Source organism: Cariama cristata, unplaced genomic scaffold (genome assembly GCF_000690535.1).
Source record: "Cariama cristata isolate BGI_N322 unplaced genomic scaffold, ASM69053v1 scaffold14482, whole genome shotgun sequence".
In the NCBI taxonomy this organism is placed as follows: Eukaryota; Metazoa; Chordata; class Aves; order Cariamiformes; family Cariamidae; genus Cariama; species Cariama cristata.
Window position 1 is genome coordinate 6440 of NW_009605597.1, and position 21553 is coordinate 27992.

At 37.5% G+C, this 21553-nt stretch overlaps 1 protein-coding gene across 1 annotated transcript; it reads right to left on the reverse strand.

The window, feature by feature from the left end:
• Nucleotides 1–3806: 3806 nt before the first annotated feature.
• Nucleotides 3807–20376, reverse strand: NDC1 (NDC1 transmembrane nucleoporin). The gene is made up of 16 exons (XM_009696032.1): nucleotides 20289–20376; nucleotides 19766–19940; nucleotides 19130–19268; nucleotides 17558–17666; nucleotides 15921–15972; nucleotides 15153–15285; nucleotides 12825–12917; nucleotides 11446–11527; nucleotides 10411–10566; nucleotides 9062–9316; nucleotides 8811–8929; nucleotides 8517–8567; nucleotides 7381–7444; nucleotides 6062–6162; nucleotides 4934–5094; nucleotides 3807–4067 (listed from the first exon to the last, which is right to left on the reverse strand). Exons 1-16 carry the CDS (start codon nucleotides 20338–20340, stop codon nucleotides 4004–4006), a joined length of 1806 nt encoding a protein of 601 aa, XP_009694334.1. The 5' UTR covers nucleotides 20341–20376; the 3' UTR covers nucleotides 3807–4003.
• Nucleotides 20377–21553: the final 1177 nt, after the last annotated feature.

Here is a 21553-nt window from a genome sequence, read left to right on the forward strand (position 1 = left end):
TGATTATTGCATGAGCACATACACAAGCTTCTTAGCCTATAGTTTCCTACTTCAGGAACTAATGCTTTAGGGGGATTAGAAAGAAAGGGGCGGGCGGGGGGAGAGAACTCCTATGTTATCACCACTTATTAGAAGAATCAGCTAGTGTACCCAGCAGGCCACTCAGGGAGCTATTCCCTCTCAAATTTGTGTTTTGATCTCATGGCAGGCTGCAGAGACACTATGTTCATCTAGCTCCTGACTGACTAGCTCTACTGTAGTCCCAAGATTTTTGCAAGGGCAGAAGGGTGAGGTCTTCTCTAGTTTATTTTTTGCCTTCTGAAATCAGAGTACGATGTAGGTTTTGCTCTCTCTCAGGCTGTTTTTTCAGACACAAGGGAGCTGCGCAGTTTGTGCTACACGTTTGTCCAAAGCTGAGATGCCACATGCAAATCTCTACCATGAGTCAGCAGCAAGGGGAAGCAATATTCTGATGTAAGAACACCCCCTTCCAGCACAAGAGCTTGGCAAACCATGTTCCAAGTATGTCCACAGCACCCAAATGCATTTGATCCACATAGCAAATATGTTAACACAGTAGTGGTGATGGAAAATATCAAGACCACAGGGGGAGGAGGGTGTGTGGGTAGTGGCGAGGGTCCTTAACTTACAGTATCTGTGATGATTCCATTTTTTTTATTGCATCTTTGTAGAAAGGGAGTGGTGGGGGCACAGCTGCCATCAGCACACGAGGCCCTGCAGCTATGAAATGCCTGCCTGAACATGCAGAGCACTGCAAGCTGCCACCATTCATCCTCTGGGAAAAGGGGACAGCGCTGCAGATGGCGAGAAGCACCTCCACAGCTGAGGGTGCTCCTAAAGGCACCTCACATGGATTCACATACACCCAGCCCCCCGAAAGTGTCAGACCTGCCCCCACCCCCAGACAGAGTATCGGATCCCACACACGGCCAGTCCCAGTCGCTGAGGGGAGGTCTGGCGAGCACATAGCCCACAGACTGCATTGACTTGCCTGTGACTGAACAGGTACCAGCAAATTCATCAGCAAGAGACTGATACTCCCATAGCTGCAGCTGGATGCATCTGCAGGGGTGCTTGCCTTGCCCTCGGAGCCATACGTGTATCTCGGTAGGTGGGAAGATGGCTGCTGAAGGCCTTAAGACACCAAGCGCAGTACACACAATACAGCCTCTGTTCAAAGTAAGCAGCAACAGAATCGAAACCACTTCATTTCAAGGGTGCATTCAGGCCCTGAGCTGCAATTGGCATTGAGACAATTCTCCAAAGCAGCAAAGTGCTCCTGTTGAGGGAGCAAGTCCTGCCCCGCTCCCTCAGACACAGCAGGGTGCAATAGTTTCAAGGACTAGGGCCACTGCATTTGTCCACCTACAGTCTGAATTTTCAGTTATATCTCAGAAAATGAAGCAGGATAGGTTGGGGTTTTTTTCAGATTTATAAGAGATTGCTTAAGAGCTAACGCCTCTGTTTTGTTACTCCATTGCAACAGGAAAACAGATCTGAACCATCAACTGCGTACTCTGCAGCTGCAGTGGAAATAATTTCAGATACTCCTGACTACAGTTAACCTGTTGTGAGAGGCAGGTAGCTCACAAGGTTACCAGAGTGCTATCAGTTTTGCTTGTGCATGAGGTAGGCAATCCAGCAAGAAGATGCAGCTCAGCTTGGAGATGATTAAACAGAGAAGAAATATTACTGGACTTGAGGGATCCAATTTAACTGCAGTTACATAGAAACCAACTGTAAAAAGGCTTTATTTTTTCCTCATTACCCAGAATGCAAAAATGAACTCAAGAGACTCTTCCCATACCTCGCAGACTGATTATTCTTAAGTTAAGACAGAAGTATATAAACAGACTTGAAACACCAGAACAGTTTGCCAGAGGAATATAATTATTCCCAAAACCAAAACTAGAGTAAGAGGTTATCCCTGTTTGAGTTGTGTAAGCAGTTACTGCATCTTCAGAGGGCACCCAATGTATGCTTTGTATTCTTGTACTCTTACGTTCACGAGCATGATACTGTTAAAGATGGACTTTTAAGTAAAGTCTTAAAAAAAAGATTAAAAAAAAAGGTCTACAGCTCTTTAAGATTCGAGCTTTTAAAGAAACCACAAAACATTCAGCTTTTGAACACTCTTCTGTCATACACAGAGAATGCCATGAATGACACGCACATTAGCAGATGTCATGTGCAAATCTCTACTGTAACACAAGGAGGACAGACCTCAAGCACTTTGGCATCAAAAAGAAGTCTACATTTTAAGCCTGCTGCTGACAGCCATAACACTGTTAATTACAACTTACAGCTTATAGTTGTGGGAGTGTTGCAGAAAATACCAGAGCCAAAAAAAAAAAAAAATTTTGCACCTGTTTAAATGCATGAAAAATTTATTTGAAACTTTCAGCTGAAGTATTTGGCTCAACAGTTACACCTGAAGTACCAGCTAAAGCACCATTCTAACTCCAGGTGCACATTGCAAGACCAGAAAATTGGCAAATTAAATTATTTAATAAGCCAAGCAGGCAAGAGGCTTTGACATAACAGTCAAAACTGTGGTAAAAGTTAAGCTTGGGGAAGCTTTAAAAGACTTTGTGCTTAACCTTTAAATAGAATGAAAGGCTGTCCATCACCTTACAGCATTTGCTGTAGGCCATCTCAATGCAAAAGGAACAGTATTCTGATTTCCACTATCTAACACATGCAGTGCCTGCATTACAAGAAAATTATGTGTCTCTGTACTGAGGAAAGCAATATGCAGGTCCCATTGTAGATTTGGGGGTTTCTCTTTTACTCAAACGTTACAGGCTCCCTAAAGAATTACTACTATACAACCACTTACTATCAGCTGATCATTTCATCACACCAACATTACTGACACCGTGGCCATCTTCAGATCTTAGGTCCTTTATCAAAACAAACCCCAAACATAGGACTAACAGCACTGAAGAGAACGGAAGGAAAACGATCCAAATTTTGCTTCCTCTTATCACACTAAATTAATTTGCAAGATGATTTAGCCTACTGTTATCTCAAGGAGATTACAGTAAGGTACTGCAGCTACATCTAAGCTCTTCATATATGTTTTCTAGTGCAGATGTAATAACTGGAGTCAGTTTAAAAATTGAGTACTTAATTTTCAAACAATTTGGACAGGTTTACTTCCAAATAAAAAGCTTAAAAATGCTTTTAAAAAGTAGTATTTTTCACCAGAAGCTACCAATAATGTATATTAAAAGTTGGATGCGCTGCAAACATTCTTCCTATCCCCCTTAACAGAAAGCTGTTCATCTAAACTTTAATTCACAATATCATTACTTGGGAGTTTTACTAAATGCAGTAATGTTTCCTGTATATTTCAGCATAGAGCAGAACTTGGTTTCTGAGGTCACCTTAAAGATAAAATCCAAGCTGCTAGCTTTTTAAGCAGTATTTGTGTCTTAACAATGCCTTTCTGCACACCCATTTTACTCTGAAGGAGTATTTCCATCTTACAGAAGAGTAGTATGTTTTATTCCTGGGCACATCTGTTTCTTACTCTTAAAGTACACACTTAATCTGCACTAAAAGTGTTATCAACCAAATTTATGAAACAATTAGGCACACTAAGTATCTATGTAAATCTGTACTGAGCCCTTTGACAGAAAAGGGTAGGAAAAGAATACATGGTGAAAAACAGTGAAGGATCTGAGTGGCAAAGTAACTCTGATAATCTCAAATGTCATAGTCTTACATAAAATAAGAACTGACGTTTTCTCATTTGTAAATGATATTAAAAGAAGGCAAGATGAATTTTAAACAAGTTTTATTATACAAAAGACTATACAAATCCAGAAGAGCTCTTCTGCAGTTCTAAGAGTTTTGTTCTGTGACTTATACTTCCATATGCCTTTCCAAAAAGCCAAGATAAAAAGGCTCATTAGTCCCACCTCCTTCTTACCAAGAGTGTTTGAAAAAAAGAAGTAGCTGCATCAAAATCTTTTATTTATTCTTTGTATTCCAAGAATTGCTGAAGTCTTTTCTTATGTTCTGTAGACACTTGCACTGCACTAAAAACAAACGTAGAACATAAGATTTTATGTTAAATGTAATACACCACAAAAATAAAGCCTCATGCCAAAATTAAGTATACATTGAAATCAACAATTACACTGAAGCTCAACTGTAGAAAACACAGCTGTATGAAAACCTACATTCTAAGCCAAAAAAAAGTATATTAACCCTTAAAACTGTCAATTCTTAACCTCAACAAATTTCCACTACTAAAAGACACTTTTCCCAAGAAAGCTGGCCTATTTCCTTAAACACACACAAGCAATTGTTTAACTTGCAAGAATGATTTAGGTAAGAAAGAATCTCTTAAAATGATCTCTCCTGTATATCGAGCACTTCGAAACTGAGCGACATTTCATCCCCACAGGGAGAGATGGGCAGATACTGCAGGAAGTTTCAGTCCCACACATTCAGAGGCCAAGTATGAAAGTCTGCCTGCTGTGACAGTAGCTGAGAAAGAGCCATCAGACAACCAAGCTGCAAGGGAATTTGATTATTTGGACTCTTTATAGGATTCTCAGGATTCTCTCCCTACAGAACAGACAATTGTCTCTAGTTGATTTACTTTCTTTTCAACAGCTAAGATTTATTAAACGAGTAGTATTCAAGGACTGCTTCTAAAGAGTTCATGAAAAGTCACTAAGAAAAATTGCCCAGAAATCTATGAATAGTAAGTTTCTAAGGGGAACCAAATATCTACACAAGAATTTTTTTAAAGTTCCACAAATCAAAAAATACTAAAATACCATGTTAGAATAATGACCTGAAGGGATTTTTGCCCAAACTTCCCTTTTCACAGTTCTTACAATAACATTAATTAAAACTAAATTTAGCAAGCAAGCAATCACGAAGAAGTTCTTACTTTAAGTGTTCTCCAAAGACAGTAGTTATCCGGTACAGTGCTGTTTTCAGAGATGCTCTAAGTGCAAATCGTAGCGTTTTGTAGGATGTGTCCACCAGGCTTCCTGAAATCCTGGGGGGCTTGCTAGAAACATGAGGCAGTTTGAAATGTCTGTCTACAACCTGATTGAGAAAAACATAAATTAACCTGTTTCATCTGTTCAATTATTTCATAATGTAAACTAGCAACATGTTCATGTCAAATAAAGCAAAAAGAAAGTGTAAGTTCAGAAATTCCACTAAGACACAAAAGTGTACTGGAGACTGAGCTTGACCATGCATTTCCTGGCCATCAACGTGAACACAGAACCAAGTTCTGTGAAATAAGATGCTCTGTTAATGAGTCTTAAATGCAAAGCACAGCACACCCTGCAGTAGAAATACAATTCTGTCCTGTATTATGACTTGTTTCTTTCAGAAACAAGGGTATTCGTTTTTGTTTTGTTTTTTTACACCCCCCCACCCACCGCATGCCTGTTCTTGGAATAGATGACTTACACTGAAGAACTTTAAGGACCTCTAAATTCTTTCCAAGAATCTCCATTAAGGCAGTGTAAAATGATTATGTCAAAAGGACACACATAACCTTGGGAACAAATTTAATTTTTTAAAAATACACATTACACATACATCAGTATTTTGAGAGTAATATCTTAGTATTAGTAGGGAAACACCACACAGATCTTATCTCCTGTGGTTCGCAATGTCTCCAAGTGCTCCAGGTTGCACAAGAAATTGTGTACAGCGAAATAAAGATTAAGTCCTAACTATGCATAAAATACAGTATGATAATTGCTGCATCCCTGAAATAAGGTCTTTAACTGAGCACATAATACCATTTTTTTTAATTAAACATTCTATTAAAAACATGCTTTCTACTTCTAGGTTTTAAAAAACTTAGATTTTTATTTAGCTGTTTCATAATGCACATAGTGGCAACCAGCTGTTTTGTTTAGATTAACTGCAGAAGAGTTGTTACAGTGGTAACAACTTGAGTGTTATGACTGGTCAGCAAGGTCAAAATATAAAATTGACAAAACTTCTTCCCTACTCCTAAACTTGTTCTGCAGGAAAAGTTAATGTTTTTTACCTCCTGAAGAGTCAGCAGAGTATTGAGGATAGCTGGCAGTGTAGTTTGGACAACTCCAAATTGGTCTTCAGTAAAGGAGGCTGCTACCAAATGAGACAGACCTTTAAAAAAAAAAAAAGTTGTTTACTATAATTACTGAATTCTCAACTTCAGAAGCATTAAGAAAGATGAATTAACAAAGATGATGGTTTTCCCTGAAGATTCTACTAGCGTGGTAGAATTCTTCAGGACTTCCTGCAGCCACATGACAGTTACCTCAGCTTTGGCTTGCTTCAAGACTAAATCAGTCACTGGTTTGACAGATGTACAATAGTTTAAGGTTAAGAAGGCAAGAGAGATTATATATATTTTAAATATTTTAAATTTTAAAAATGCATTGGCTCCCTCTTTCCACTGCTCTGATCAGAGCTGTACCCGACATCAGCCAAGAGACAGGACCTATTTCATAATTCTTCTAGCCATAAACAAGTATTTCCAGATCACTTAACTTCCTTTTTTCAGCTTGTACGAGAAGAACTCTCTACTACTTTGAGGGAAACCTTGATTTAGCTTTAAATCCCTTCCCAGTTTATTTGTCATATTTTTAAAATTATAGCCTAGCCCTCTGCCCTTAGTTAAAGCACAAATGGTATCTTCTGATTTTCTGCAAACTGTATGTGTGATCCCCATCTCCTGACTCTATACGTCCCAACCCACCACCTTCAGTCTGACACAGCATGGCATATCTGCCCGTAAGACATATAACCTAGGAAAAAGATCAACTGTTGCACAGTCAAACCTAATAAAACATTCTATCAATACCAGTATTTGCTCATGACTGAAATAAACAAGAACATCTCGTAGTCCAACCACATATTGTCATTGTTGTTCTAATTCTCTGCAGACCATCTTTTTCCATTTATTTGTGAAGTTACTACCTGAGTGCTTCCCCCCCTCAACTCTCCGTGATTAACAAAGACTCAGAGCCTGTAGTCAGAAAAGCTGTTCTAAAAGAGACATCATAAATCTGCTACTAGGGGAAAAAAAAAAAGTAAGAGTGATATATGGGTTCACATGGGAGAGAAGCAACAGAAATCAAGTTTAGGAATCTCTACCAAACCTCTACAGAACATAAACTAAGAGATATCACATGGGATCTCAAAACTAACAAGTGAATAGACCTTTATTCATGTTGGTATCTAAAATGCAGTCGGGTTTTTGTCAAAATAGATTCAAAGATTTTTCTCCCGTTACATTTATAAAGCACAGAGGCCCAGAAACCTGGAATTGTAGTTCCTCGAGCCAACAGAGTGCATCACCTGGGAAGAGAAACCACTTACCTTCCAAAGCCCAGATGTGCATTTGGGCATCGCAGAAGACAGCCTGGATGGAGGCTTCTGGGTGCTGAGAAGAAATCAAAGTATTCTGAGTGCACTTTATAAATAATATCACCAAAATTGCAGATTTCAATTAAGGTATTGCATGTTTGATAGGGTCATGTCCCTCCCCTCAGAAAAGACCTGCAAGGCTGACAGATCTCAGGGAATACCCAGAAAAATCTTATCTTTTAAGAAACTAAAACTCTTTTTGGACAGGAGTTGCCCACAAAGCTATAGCTACAATTAGGACTTCCAAAGAGAAAAAAAAATAAATATAATATTAACTAGCTATTTTTCAAGAGCTAAATGGGCAATACAATTCCCCCATGCCTATTTCATGATCTTGCTTGCCTCCATCTCTGCTCCAGTCTATAACTGATCAGAACTGTACATGTAAGCATAAACTATTATCGCATACACAGAAAAGTTGTGCATATAAAAATATGATCTCTACGTGCAGGAAACATTCAAATCCTTGAAAAACAAAGACCTAAATTAGAGGGGGACGCTTCTGTAAAACATAACTGGTTTATTGTTTAATTATGCTAAGAGAAATACCCCATTGCTTTTCTGTGTAAACACTATGCAAGTTTAGTTTCGGTGTTCAAGTTCACCTGAAAATTAGTAGTAATATTAGCACCAGTATTTCATAAGGAGAAATTCCCAACATTCTAGCTACCACTTCTCCCACAAAGGAAGACTACAAAGAATTTATTTGGTACATTGACCTAACAAAGAGCAGTTAACTGAATTTTAAAATTAACTAGAATCCATGTCATCCTACAATTAGTATACTTAGACAATTGCATTTAAGTTCTCAGTTGTGTTTTCCTAGTACATGATGCTTTAAGCAAAATGTAGTTTATAATCAGATGAGTTTAAACAAGTATTATTGTTCTTTTTTATGCAGGTATGGGATAATCTTGCGATGAAACTCACAGTAAGTACAAAGTTGTACTTACAGAAAACTTTAGATTAAAAGAAACGTTTTAGAACTGTTACTATACGCAAAAGGTACATAGTGCCACAGCAGAACTCATACGCTTATGCATTTCTAGTCCATGCTGCTCAGTCACAAAACATAAGATCATGATTACCTTGCTGAAGAAATACATTATCAGCACTCGTTTTGACAAGAAGTTTTTTATCTGAAAAGAAACAAAAGATTTAAAATATCATCTGTATTTATCTAAGGTACACACAGTTGGCTCTCTTCAACCCGACCATCTTCTCACAGTATAAAAGGATTGGGGGGTGGGGGAAAGTATTTTTGTTATGTAAGCTAATCGGAGAAGGAAGTACTCGCTCCAAAAAATGGAAAATTCTTGCAGAAGAGAGAACAGTCAGTGCAGCTTACGTGTAACCTATCTGTACTGCAACTTTTACTTTACCTGTTCCTGCTTGTTTTGAAGCCATGTGTAAATAAATCTTGGCTGTACTGCCTCACTGCCAACTCTTGCAGCAGAGAGCACTGGGAAGGATTCGTGGTGGGAACCATTCATTTGCAGATCTACAAGAGAAATATGATATCTTCAGAAAAACTGGCTGCTGTCGCTTTAGTCCTCAAGATACAGATCTCTACTGACATGCCTACTACACTTATGACTACAAGGCTAAAAACAGTGCTGTGGAAAAATCTCACCTGAACTTGACGTCCACAGCTTTGGTCCCCTTCTTGTAACACGAGGACTTTGGACTGATCCATGCCAAGGAGAGCTTACATCCGGAATTCCCATTTTGCAATTTAAAGCAGGTGAGCTAAAGGGCGAACCAACATCAGACCCCGGTGAAGTCTTTAAAGGCATTAGGGTTGATTTAACCAGTGAAGACATCGAGGCTCTGAGGACAATATTAGACCTCTGCGACGGGAGAGACATGTCTTCTGTCACAACGGCTCCTAAAGACAAAGAACACACTGCATGAAGACAAACAGGCTGGCGCATACGAAATAAGAGGTGGGTTTGTTATTTGATTGCTATTTCAACAACTTCTGTGTCATAGGAGCTTTTATTAAAGGACATTGTTTCCACTGTGGTGTTGCAAAGAAGTACACATCAACATAAGTATGGAGTGTTTTAAAAGTTCATCAGTTTGAGAACAAGTGATGAGAAAGATACTTGTGGGTTTATTTATTTTTCTCCTTTTGCTAGCCATCATTACTAACCCCTGGTATATATCTCTAAAGTATGCTTTTAGGGTTAAGTACTAGAAAAAAAGGCTACCTATAGAGGAATGGCAATTCTTTCTGATTCTGCTCGGTATGTAAGAAGAGACATCTCAGTCTCAAAATCCAAGGAACAGCAGCACTAGAAGAAATTCACCTCTGACATACTAACAGTCCCCTGCTGTTCCCAGGGCACTTGTATCCTAGGCACTGACTGCTAAGGGATTCAATTACCTGGCACCCCTTGTGCTAACAAAGCTCTGCTGCCAGGAACGATGCCTAAGTCTGGCACATAAAAGACCCGAAATGCTTGCAGGCTGCACACAGCTCAAGAGTCAGACTGGCTTTTCTTATTCTACAGTGATACTAGTGAATCACACAAACGTGTTCAAAGTCCCCACAACAACAAAACAAAAACTAATTTCATCATCTTAAACTAATCACTAAGAACAGCTATGTAAGTTACAAAGCATCTCTTGGCAAGACTTAAGTTCTCCCTGTACTAGGTTGAACCACTTACTAAAACTGTAATATTTAAGACTTTTTAAATTCATGCAAGTGTGCAAAAAATACTGTATTGAACATAACATCATGCTAAGTAAACAAACTGAATAAACGTGATCTTTCCAAGTTTTCTAGTTATTTTGGGATTATTTCAACAAGAATACCTAAAGTGAAACTGGGGGAGAGCCTTTTTTTGTTTGCATTTATTTGCAGAAAACCCCGTGACTCATTTTTCCCATAGAACTTAATTGAGACTAATGTACCTAGGTCATCTATTGATACTTTCATGCTTTACAAACTATTATAAGCATATCCTCACATACCTGGAGTCTGTGGAGATACTTTCAGCTCTCCTGCCGGCTGCTTTGCTCTCCCATTTGCTGCTGCAGCTTCCTGCTGTGCAATCAGCCTCTGGGTCAGATCACTCAGAAGACTCAAACACTCCCTTGATATTGCAGTCCAGTTGTGCGGGTGCCCACCTAGCAGCGTGCAAACAAAAAGGAACTGCAGTAGGTATGTTTAACCCAGATGCTCATCCTTGTATCTACTCTGACAGTGCCCATGTGCTATCAGCATAAGCTTCAAAGTTATAGTACCACTCCGTTTCTAAGAAGACACTGCATTTTCACTGTGACAGTTTATTTGTACTGAGAGGAAGATGAAAACACGGACAGATTCCATCCTCCTGTCAACAGACAACTCTAAAAGATTTTAGTGAAACCTGCTAAGCAAGCAGGAAGCACAGGCAGTTCAGCCCATCAGATCTGAAATCACTAAACAACTAAAATGAGCAAAGTAATACCAATGGTGGTGGTAAACAGTTCTGAAGTAGTACAAAGACTAGAATTCCTGATAAGGTGTAACAAAAAGTTCCTGAAGGCTTTAAGCAGTTTTAATTGACCTTCTCTGCCATATCTTTGTATCTAGCAAGAAGCTTGTGTACTAATTGAAATTACAGCCATTGTTTGCTTTTGCAGCTCTAGTGGTGACTCACTATTTGCGCTTGATTTCACCTCACTCGCATCTCAACATGAGGCTTTCATACACATCTCTTAGATTAGTCAGTTTGGACTATTTGACTGGTGGTGTCAAGAGGACCCTGCTTTCAATATCTTAAGACCTGTGTTTCCTTATGGATGTCATTTAAATCAAACAACAGGCACCAGAATTTGTTGATTTTACTAGATGAAACAACATGAATATAGATAATTAAGCATCCTTTTGGAAAAGACACCATAGGGATGAGGCGTCCCAGCTTATGTAGCATGCCTCACAGCACTAAATAACTTCTAAAAGCATTTGACTAACACTTTTAAAAAAAACAAAAAGAATCAACATGACATAGTGTTTATAATTACCTGGCTGACTAAGGCTAAAGACTTCCTGTCGTCGAACAGGAGAATACTGGGAAAGTAACATCAAGTCCTGTAAGGCTAAAAACTACAAAGAAAGGAAAATGTTTTAGCGCCTGCAAAGTCCAATGATTTCCTTAAAAAATGTACTTATCCATACAAAAGCAATTCCTAACAAAGAATGAGTTCACACAGACTAAAACCAGCCACGTAACAAAAAAGAAAGGAGGCAAGTGACTGCACACATCCCTAGAACCACTCTGGATGGGGCTGCTGAGTTAGTAAGAGCTTCAGAGAACTTTACTGATATGTAATGTCTTTGGAGTTAAAGAATATCTAACATTATTTTTTTATCTTAACAGCTAACAGCCCACATTGTCTAAGACACAAAAAAAGTTTATGGAAAGAACTGTTTTTGCAAGCCAGAGCTCAACTACAGTGTGCCATGCAGTGCCGGACCTAATAATGCTTTTCCATGTGATTCAGCAATTAGTGTGGCAAACCAAAAATAACCAGATTTCCCTCACTGTGTGAGACACAATTATAAATTAGCACTGTAGTAGCGGCTGAGACTATGAATTAGACTTCCTCTACTTGAACTGTGCTGTGCTCGACTCTTCCCCATCAATCTTTTGATAATGCAGCAAAGCTTAACAAAGGATTCAAATGGATTGCAGCCTATTCTATCTCCAGTCTTATCACAGATCTCTAAAAATCAGTAAATGTGGATTTTGCACGTGTAGAATATTCTTATTTTTATTTACATAATACTTCTTAAATAAGGTCTCCAGTTTCTAAGTATTACAGTCAGTAAATCTCATTAATGATTACCATAGATCAAAATTACTCTTCTTTACTCACAGATTTTAAGTAGCTTTTTAGTATTGTCTTTTTAAAAAAAGAAACCTAATTTCAAACATAAACATGGAAATGTTTTTTTAACTTCAAGAGAGAACACACACATAAGAACTCAAATATAAGTAGCAGGGGCAAAGTATTAAGAGTGTACAAAGGTTTGACAAAACACCTGCTTATCTGACAAGACTCAAAGCTGAAAGAATTTTAAAAAACCCCAAATGTCACTAACCTGTTGTTTTTGCATCAGTACACACTAATACACTTAAGGTGCAGACAAATAGATCTTACCTCTAACTAAATGAGTCTGTCTTCAGCTTAAAGTAACACTGTGGTGAACACCAGCAGATGTCACTACTAAACAAATATTCACCATTAAGTGTAACTGCCTCCTTGAGTGTTCCGACACAGCTTTTTAAAGAACTAGCACCCCGGTTCAAGTAACTGGTACCGAGAAGATCCGATCGCATGCTTTGAGAAACACCTTCTCAGCACACGCCTAGCTGAGAAGATGGTGGGAAATTAATTACCTTTATAATGAGGGGAGGGTTGCTGTTTAAGATTTTAGGCAGGCACTGGTCTGTCTCCTCAGCAAAAGTTGGCTGGACAGGAAAATGATGCGTCTAAATATAAACATCAGAAGTTGTGTTATACAGAGTAAGACACGAGAAAACCTTATGAAAGACCACACCCAAGCTCTTACTTGTCAGATGAATGATGAACTACAAAAAGCAACTTACTGCCTCAACTTACTGTAAACCAGCCTGAAATTTCTAACACAGAAACAAAAAGGCTTTACTCCTTATGTTTAAAATTGAGAAATCTTAGAAAAATCGAGATATCTTTATCTTCAAATACCTTTCACGTACCCATGTAATTCGTAGCTAGGGGCATCATATTGTTATGAAAAGAAATTCCTCAAACCACATACCTAGGAAAAACTAGTGACGACATATTCAGAAACAAGACTGAAATCTGCACTCCAATATCTATTTTTAACAGCGTAACCACTCTGGTGAAGAACTGAGGGTTCTTTTACCAAATAATAAAGCTTTTTTTTAATTCTTCTTTTGCAGTGTTTCATTGATAAACTAATGAATTCTTATTTTTATCATCATGATATTAATATTCTGTGTTTTAACAGAATTTCTGTTCTTGTGGCTACAGCATTTCAAACGTAAATAGTAGTGCTTAAATTGTACCAAACACTGCGTATTTTTAGCGCTATTTAAAATGGACCAGTTTGGGCACATATTACCTGTCAGTTTTGTGTTACTGCACTCCTTTTACATATCATAGCTTTATTCTCCTGTTTCCAACTGCAAAACTGAAATCTGAGGTATCAATTGCATTCAAAGTGTTAACAAAGTGACTTAATGAGAACTAAGTTTACAATTCCTTTCCTGACTTTTCAGTTAACACTATGCAAGTATTTACAAACAGCTCTGAAGTTTTTTACCTCATAAAACAAAAAAAAATAACGTGGATAAACAAATCTTTTGTTCAACAGTCAAAAGGGCAAGGTCCATTTTATATCTTCACAGCTAGAAGTTTCTTTTGTCTTCCACAGTTTTATAAGCAATACAATAATTACAGACATTGACAGTGTTCACTGGTGCTTCAACTATTATCCTTTCAAACAGGTTGTTCACACCTCAGAGCTGTTGTTGAAGCCCTCTACGGATTCTGACACATCATTACATCCATTATGCTTGACTCATTGTTAATCTTTTCTCCATGTAGTCACAACAACTAGACCTTTTTAATTAAAGCTAACATTCCAACAAGCGCTGTATGCCACTTCATTCCAGAAGAGGGTTTTGCCAGGATTTAAATTTAGCTTTTTTTGCCCTACTAATCCGCAGTCTAGAAATGTTTTTTTTTTTAAAAAAAAAAAATCAGGTTAGATGAACAATTTTCCTCTGTATTCTTACAAAGAAATATCTGGATTTGTCAACAAAGATCAAGTCTTCTCCAATTCTTTGCTGGCAAGACTTTTTTTCTCTCTTCAATCATGGTCTCACATTTATTCTAATACAATTCATTACATATTTAGCGGTCTTTTTTTAGCCATATTAATTTGTAACTTTATGATTGAATGAAAAAGCACAAGTGTCTTAATTCCCAAGATTGCTTGAAGTCTATTTTAATACTGCAGCCTGAATTAGATTAGCATGTCTCTGGTTCGGACACATGTGTACTTTGATGGTTTGCTTAAATTTGAGATTTCTAGAGCTTAGCTTGCAGAAAATTGACAGCATTTTGTTCTCTTTCCTATTGTGAAATTGGATTGAGAGCTATACAGTTTCTGGATATTATCTTCTCATGTAACCTGTAGCCGTTTGTCACAAGTCTTCAGCTAGTCTCACACTCAAATATAAAATCAATGCATGGAAACACACGCAGAGACCAAGGTAGTAAGGTCTGCCAGACATGTAGGAGCCCTGCGCTGGTTCATCTGCCTTTACACCTAAAGAGGTCAACGAACACAACACAAACTCCATGAAGCACAAAGTGGTTCTTTGTTAGAGTGGCCCCAACAGCATCTGCACATCAAACATGGACGGGAGAAGCGAGGGCACTGAAACAGAAGTAGAGGAGTAGAAGAGGAGGTGGCAACATCAAAGCATTAATTTTGTAAGGAGCACAGGCTTGTCTTGATATAAGGAGAGAAAGGGAAAGTCAGTTCAGGCCCAAGCCTCTCTCAACTGTTCAGTTATCAGATATTATCTGTAGTGTATGCTTGGAAAATTCAAGAATTCATACTAAGTTATTTCCCAGTAAAACTGCTTTTGAAAAGAAAGTATTATCTGTGAAACACCAACATTATACCTTTAGCATTGTCATTAAGTACTAACCTCTGTAGCATAGATTTTGAAGAGTAACCATGCAATGTACCAGGTAATCAGAAGAAATGCGCCACATAACCAGGCATGGTAAAACAAGGAGAGATCCAATAAGCCAGTTAGACTGTCAAGAGGACGCAATTTACTGCAGATAAATCAACCAAGAAGATATAAGTATTTTTATTATGGAAGATGTTGCTACTCTTACAGCTTACTATAGACAACTGCAAGAATAAAGTTGTTTTGAGGGGCAAAAACAGTTTCTCAAAGATGTTTGAGATACCAGTTCTTTAATTTTTCAGTAACTGTGATAGAATGAAGTTATGAAAAATTAATGAAATTAAGGAAAAGAAATATGAAATAACTAACAATGATTACAGTTTTAGTCAATTAAGGTATTAAAGACTCCAGCTTCCCTATTTTAAAGCAAATGGCAGCCATACAAAAATATATATATGCCTCCTCCAAAACCACAGAAAAGCAGATAAAACATATATGTAATTTGGAGAGATTAGCCTTTCTAACACTTTAGAGGCTTACAGAGATGAAGGAAACAGAGAGGATTTCTTAATGACTATCTACAAGATAGTTCCTACAAGGGGATGTTGGTTCCTTTTGGATCCATTTCAGAAGTACCCAATGCTCCCCACATTCTGTGTGGGGAAGCAAGGAACCGAGTCCCACTGCACACAAAGAGCCAGTTACTAAGCTGTACTTCTTCAGCGAAGGGAGCTGTCAGCAATATTCTCCTGCAAGTTTTCAGCACTATGTACTACCTACCTGTCTATACGAAGATCCATTGTGGTACTTATCCATACCTTTGGCATATAACCTAGGGGATCAAAAAGAAACACTGAAACAAATTTGACACTGCAAAACACATACACAATAAGCCAAAAAGACAACAAAAGTAGAATGCATGTATAGAGACAACAGACTGGTCTGGTAATATGTGTGCACCACAAAACAATCTGCCTTTGGGGTTTGTTTTGTTTGGGTTTTTTTGGTTTTGGTTTTTTTTGTTTGCGTTTTAGGGGGTTTTTATTTGTTTGTTTTTTGTTTTGGTTTGGTTTTTTTGTGGTTTTTGGTTGGTTGGGTTTTTTTGTAAGAAATAGAAACAAGAGAATGAAAAAAGGCTTCAGGCCAGCAACTATACATTGAGAGATGTAGACCTTATCTCTTATTGCTAGCTTCTCAGCACAGAGTTACTTGTGTTTCTTCGCTAACAAGAGGATTAATGGCAATTTAATATTCATTTTCACTACAGCTCAGGCAGCAGCAAAGTGCTTTTAAAGACTTAATGGAAGCTGATATAGAACCACCATACTTCTAATTTATCTCCTAATGTAAATAAAGTGGAAATAATTCTAGTATACTTTGACATCATTTAGGAGGATAATTACAACCACAACTTAAAAAATTCCCGATTTTTAGAAAGTCCAGTGCAATCATCTTCATCAGCACAGATTTTTTTACCAGTTTTAAAGACCAAACTTCATTTTCCTACAAGAGGGAGCCATACTGCCTTTGTCTCCCCAGCTTCCTCCAAATAATATAACACACACTTGAAAATAAAGCTAAAATGCTACTATTTACTTTAAAAATAGTGAAAATATAGCAACATTACATATACTGAGGTCATGCCCACTGCTGGTATGTCAGGTTCACTCTGTGATGCTACATTTCCAATACCAGGCAAAGGAAGTAGAGCTCCAAGGCACGGAGATGTTTATCCATGTTAAGAAAATATTTGGGAATATTTAAAGAAAAAAGGGAACATAAAATTGTTTTAGTCTGTTATTTAATTGCACTGTGTTTTCAGGTTTATAATCTTTTTGCCACAGATCAGGACTGGTATGTAAACCATACCAATGTAAACAATGGCCCAAAGCCATTTTAAAATGTACACTTGTAAACCACCAGCTGATTAGAATTTGGTAGCTCCTCTTACATGCAAGTTATTTCACAGCTGCCCCCAACAAGATTTCCTGCACAGAAGAGATCACCAGAGACAATAGGCTATGTTTTGGTACAGTGACCAAACACAGACTTCAGGTTAGGTAACTGTCGTTCCCCACTCCCTTCTCCTTAGAACACTGTCATTTTCTTACAATGTTATCAGCTAGACAATAAATTGTTATAGAAGGTGTTAATCTCTTTAGAGAAAAGACATTTCTCATATGCTAAACGAGCTTCTGTGAGGCTGTAAGAATTATAAATATTGCTGTACAAACCCTGTGCCTTTTCTTATTGTTTTAGAGAGGTGTTAGATCTCTATTTGTTTAAACAAGTCTACGTGCCCTCAGCAAGTTATACCTGGAAGGCTGAAAAATAGTATAACAGGCCTGATGTATTTTGAAAACTTTATCTTTAATCAAAGAATTTAAAAAAAGAGATATAATTTCATGAACCCTTACCAAAAAAGTAATATGCAACACAGAAGTTTCTAACAAAATATAGTGATTCCACACAACTGTGTTTAATGAGGAGAGGCAAAGATCTTCTGAAACGCAAGTACTTGTATTGCTAGAAACAAACAAAAAAATAGTTTAGTATTCTGCATTCAGAACAAACCAACAAATGGTTAAAAAAAAAAAAAAGACAAGGTACTTGGAAACCTGAAGTCTAGATGAACTAAAAAAAAATTAGTTTAAGCTATTTATTGTCCTGATCTCTTTCTGCCATCTTATAACAATCTCTAGTCCTCATCCCTTTTCCTACTTGTAGCATGAAAATGAAGGATGGGGTAAGTCGACTCTATACACAGGGGAACAAACTAGAAGAATGCTGTCTAGTGCAAAATAAAAAAAAAAAAAAAAGAGGCATATTTAATCCACTAGATTACATTTAGATTAGAAGTGTTCCATAAAAATATAGGGAAAATTCAGACAAGCATGAGTTACAGAGTCAGTAATGTTCCAAGCAGCAAACCAGTGTAATACTGATGCCCTTCTCCATACAAACAAATTATGCGTCTTTCCAAACGACTAAAGCAACCCATCTGACACTATATGGAAATGAAACCAAAGTGATTTTTTACTAGGTTAAGTTGTATTAAAAAAAAAGAAGAATTAACAATATTCAAAATTAGGATTTTTTTTAATAGTAAAACTACAGCATTGCCAAAATGATGCTGGGTTTGCTGATAAACTGAATGGTCACGACTTCAAAGTTTTCCACTAATACAACCAACTTTTTGCAAAATTAGTTGGACTTTGCAAATCTGGGAATCATGCAAAGTTAATGGCTGCTGTGAGCCTATAGCAACAGAAGTATTTTTAAGATGATGTTTCACAAGCCACTCCTCTCCATTTCATAGTGGTACAGATTTCCATAGAACCACTACAGCCCTCTCCAAAGGAATTATTGGAATTTCAGTTTCCATAGCACTACACACACAAACAAGCTTTGGATGTTGAGCTTTAAGCAAGATTTAATGTGCTATTTAGAATTTCAGTGAGCTAGTACCCAGTCACAACTAATAATACGCATTACTCTCAAGATTTTCAGCTTTTAGGTGACCCTTGTTGTCAGTTCCAGGAGTTAATGTTCAGTTTGTGTCTACTGTTTCTTTCCTATAGTTCACTTTCTGCAACGGTCCACCTCCACCAGCTTTTAACACGCATCAGAGGGGTGGAAATTTTATAGTCACAGCATCCCAGATTTCTGTGTTCATTTGAAAGGAGTTGAGCAGGAAGGAGGAAAACGAACACTACCGCTCCACCAGCTTTTCACACGCATCAGAGAGGTAGAAATTTTATAGTCACAGCATCCCAGATGTCTGTGTTCATTTGAAAGGAGCTGAGCAGGAAGGAGGAAAACGAACACTACCGGCATGTAAAGCTAACTGAGTGTATGCCTCATCTGTTAGTGAAAGCATGCCAACAGACAGCTGTTACTGCCATATTCAAAAATATAAACAATCAAGGCTTTTTTGATCACTGTTTTACCTAGACATGTCTTTCTGCAAAGGTGTTTAAACCTCTTACCTGTATGATTGGAAATGGCAAATAATTCATATTGTTAATGAGATACAAAAGACTGTAACTGTATCCCATGAAAGCTCCAGAAAGTAGAAAAAAGAGGTGATACTCATTTAGGCACATCTGAGGAACAGCATCATCGAGGCTACAACAGAAAACTTAGAATTAATTCTGAGTTCAAAAAAAATAAAGTAATTCTAGCCTTAGGAAGTTCAAATCAGAAGTTTGATTTTACTTTCCTGATCAGTATATATGGTGATATCTCAGGAAGTTTTTTTTCTAAATAGGAATCTCACTACCTACTTTTGTAATTTATGCATGAGGATGCTTCCAGAATTTATGAAGTATGTCACATTAACCAGAAGACCAAGACTTAGTTCAAGTGACAACCAATTTGTCATCATTCAAGTTTCCATTAAGAATCCTGGCAATTTAGTTATTCTGGCCCAGTAATTTCTCTATGCATTGTAACATTTAAAAAAGAGGGTATTTTCTATACTTTAATAAAGGATATGAACATATAATTGCTTATTTTTGATAGTACTCAAATTTTATCGTTTTGGTTGAAAGAAGCCATCAGTAAATACATTTTATAACAGAAGTTCTTTGCATAATTTATCTTTAACACACACAAATAATTACCTTTCTGAATGTACACAGGGCACAGCAAGAAACTGGAACTTCCCTTTTGTTATAATTGCAGCGCACCAAGCAACCAACATTCCCATTACAGCATGAACTACTGAGTGGATAACTTGCTGAGGGTGAATAATTTTTCCTATCAGTGCTAATCGAGAGCATGGTATCGATGGCACAACTGTAAATAAAAGCCAAAAGTGAATTTTCATTTCTTACTAATAAAATCCTTCCTTTAAAGAAAAAAAAAAACACAATCAAAACATTGTCACCAAAGAACTTTTCATAGTTGGAATCAGTCACTAAATGATAAAGAAATCAATGAAATGGCTCAGCAAAGAGGGCCTCAGCCATCAGGTAAGAAGGAACCTGGGATGATTTACTTAAAAATACGCTTTATGTATTGTCTACATTAATTTAAAAGGAAATCTATAACATTAAGGACATTGAATGTAAATACAAATCTCTTTAAATGGTCATCCTATTTCATTCAGGTATCACAAACATTTCAGCAATTTACATAACCCACCTGCATAAAATTCAGCATTGAAGATGCTTATTACTACTATCACCACAGACATAAGGAGGATACAGAAGATGACGTAGGAAGTATATAAATCATTGAAAGAACCTAAAATAAAGAAAAATATTGCTCAGAAGATTGCAGTAACACAACAGTGACATGTTAAGTAACAGAAAAGAACACAAGCAGTTAGCCATAATCCACCAAGGACATACGAGGGAGTAATGTTCAATGGACTCTATAATCTCATACCAGATCTACCCAGCTGCACAACGTTTCTGCATAAAAGCATATTTAAATTTCACAGAAACTATTTTACGCCCTTATAACCGGTTTACTCACAAGTGAACACCCAGAATTTTGGGGTTTATTAAAAAAAAAAAAACAACACCTTTCAAAGTGAATTAAACAATGGCTCAACTAACACAGCTTCTCTTCACTTAATAAAAGCTGCAGCCATACAGCCACATTCAAAAGGTATGAAATTCCTTACAGAGTAAATTGCTTTTGATTGGTTCTTTTGGGCTTTTGTATTTTCCAAGAGGGAAAGAAATCAAGCCTTTCTGCCTGGAGCAGCTAAATGATCGCGGGTATCAAGTTTTCACCTAAACATCTCTCAATTTTCGGTGTGCGCACTTGAGGGAAAGTTATTCTCACCACGCAGAGTGGTTGCTTCAGGAATTTCACTTGTGATTCAACGCACCAAAGTTAAAGGAAACTTAAGCCCTTTATGCAAACAGCAGCTGCACAGAGCAGACAGGGGAACCGCGTCCAAGTACTTAGAAGAGACAACTAAGTCACTTAATTTTTTCTCTGAAGGATTTACTTACGTGAGCTTGAAATGGTTATTTCTACCTAGGAAGGATGATGGCTATTACGGTTATAAGCAACACAGAAACTTACATTTCAAAGCTTAAAGACCATTCAGAAACACACAAAGTACAAGTGTAACACAATGCCATAGTCATTTGCCATTATCTGAGACCAAGCCCAAAACAGATAGAGGAAGAAAAAGCCCGCAAGTACAAGCACGTGACTGTAAAAACACAAAAACATCAAAGGGCACCTATTGCAGCAGAAACGATTTTATTTTATAAACGGATTAAAAACATTAATATCGGGTCTCTTTATGTAACAAAGCACTTAAACGATCACAAGCAGATCTGAAAAGTAAACGAAAGCACGTATCCGCGCACTTCTGTGCTCTGCTGACACACGGGCACACGCTTTCTTCTCTTTCGAGAGCCCCTCAGCAGGCGGCTCCCAGGCTG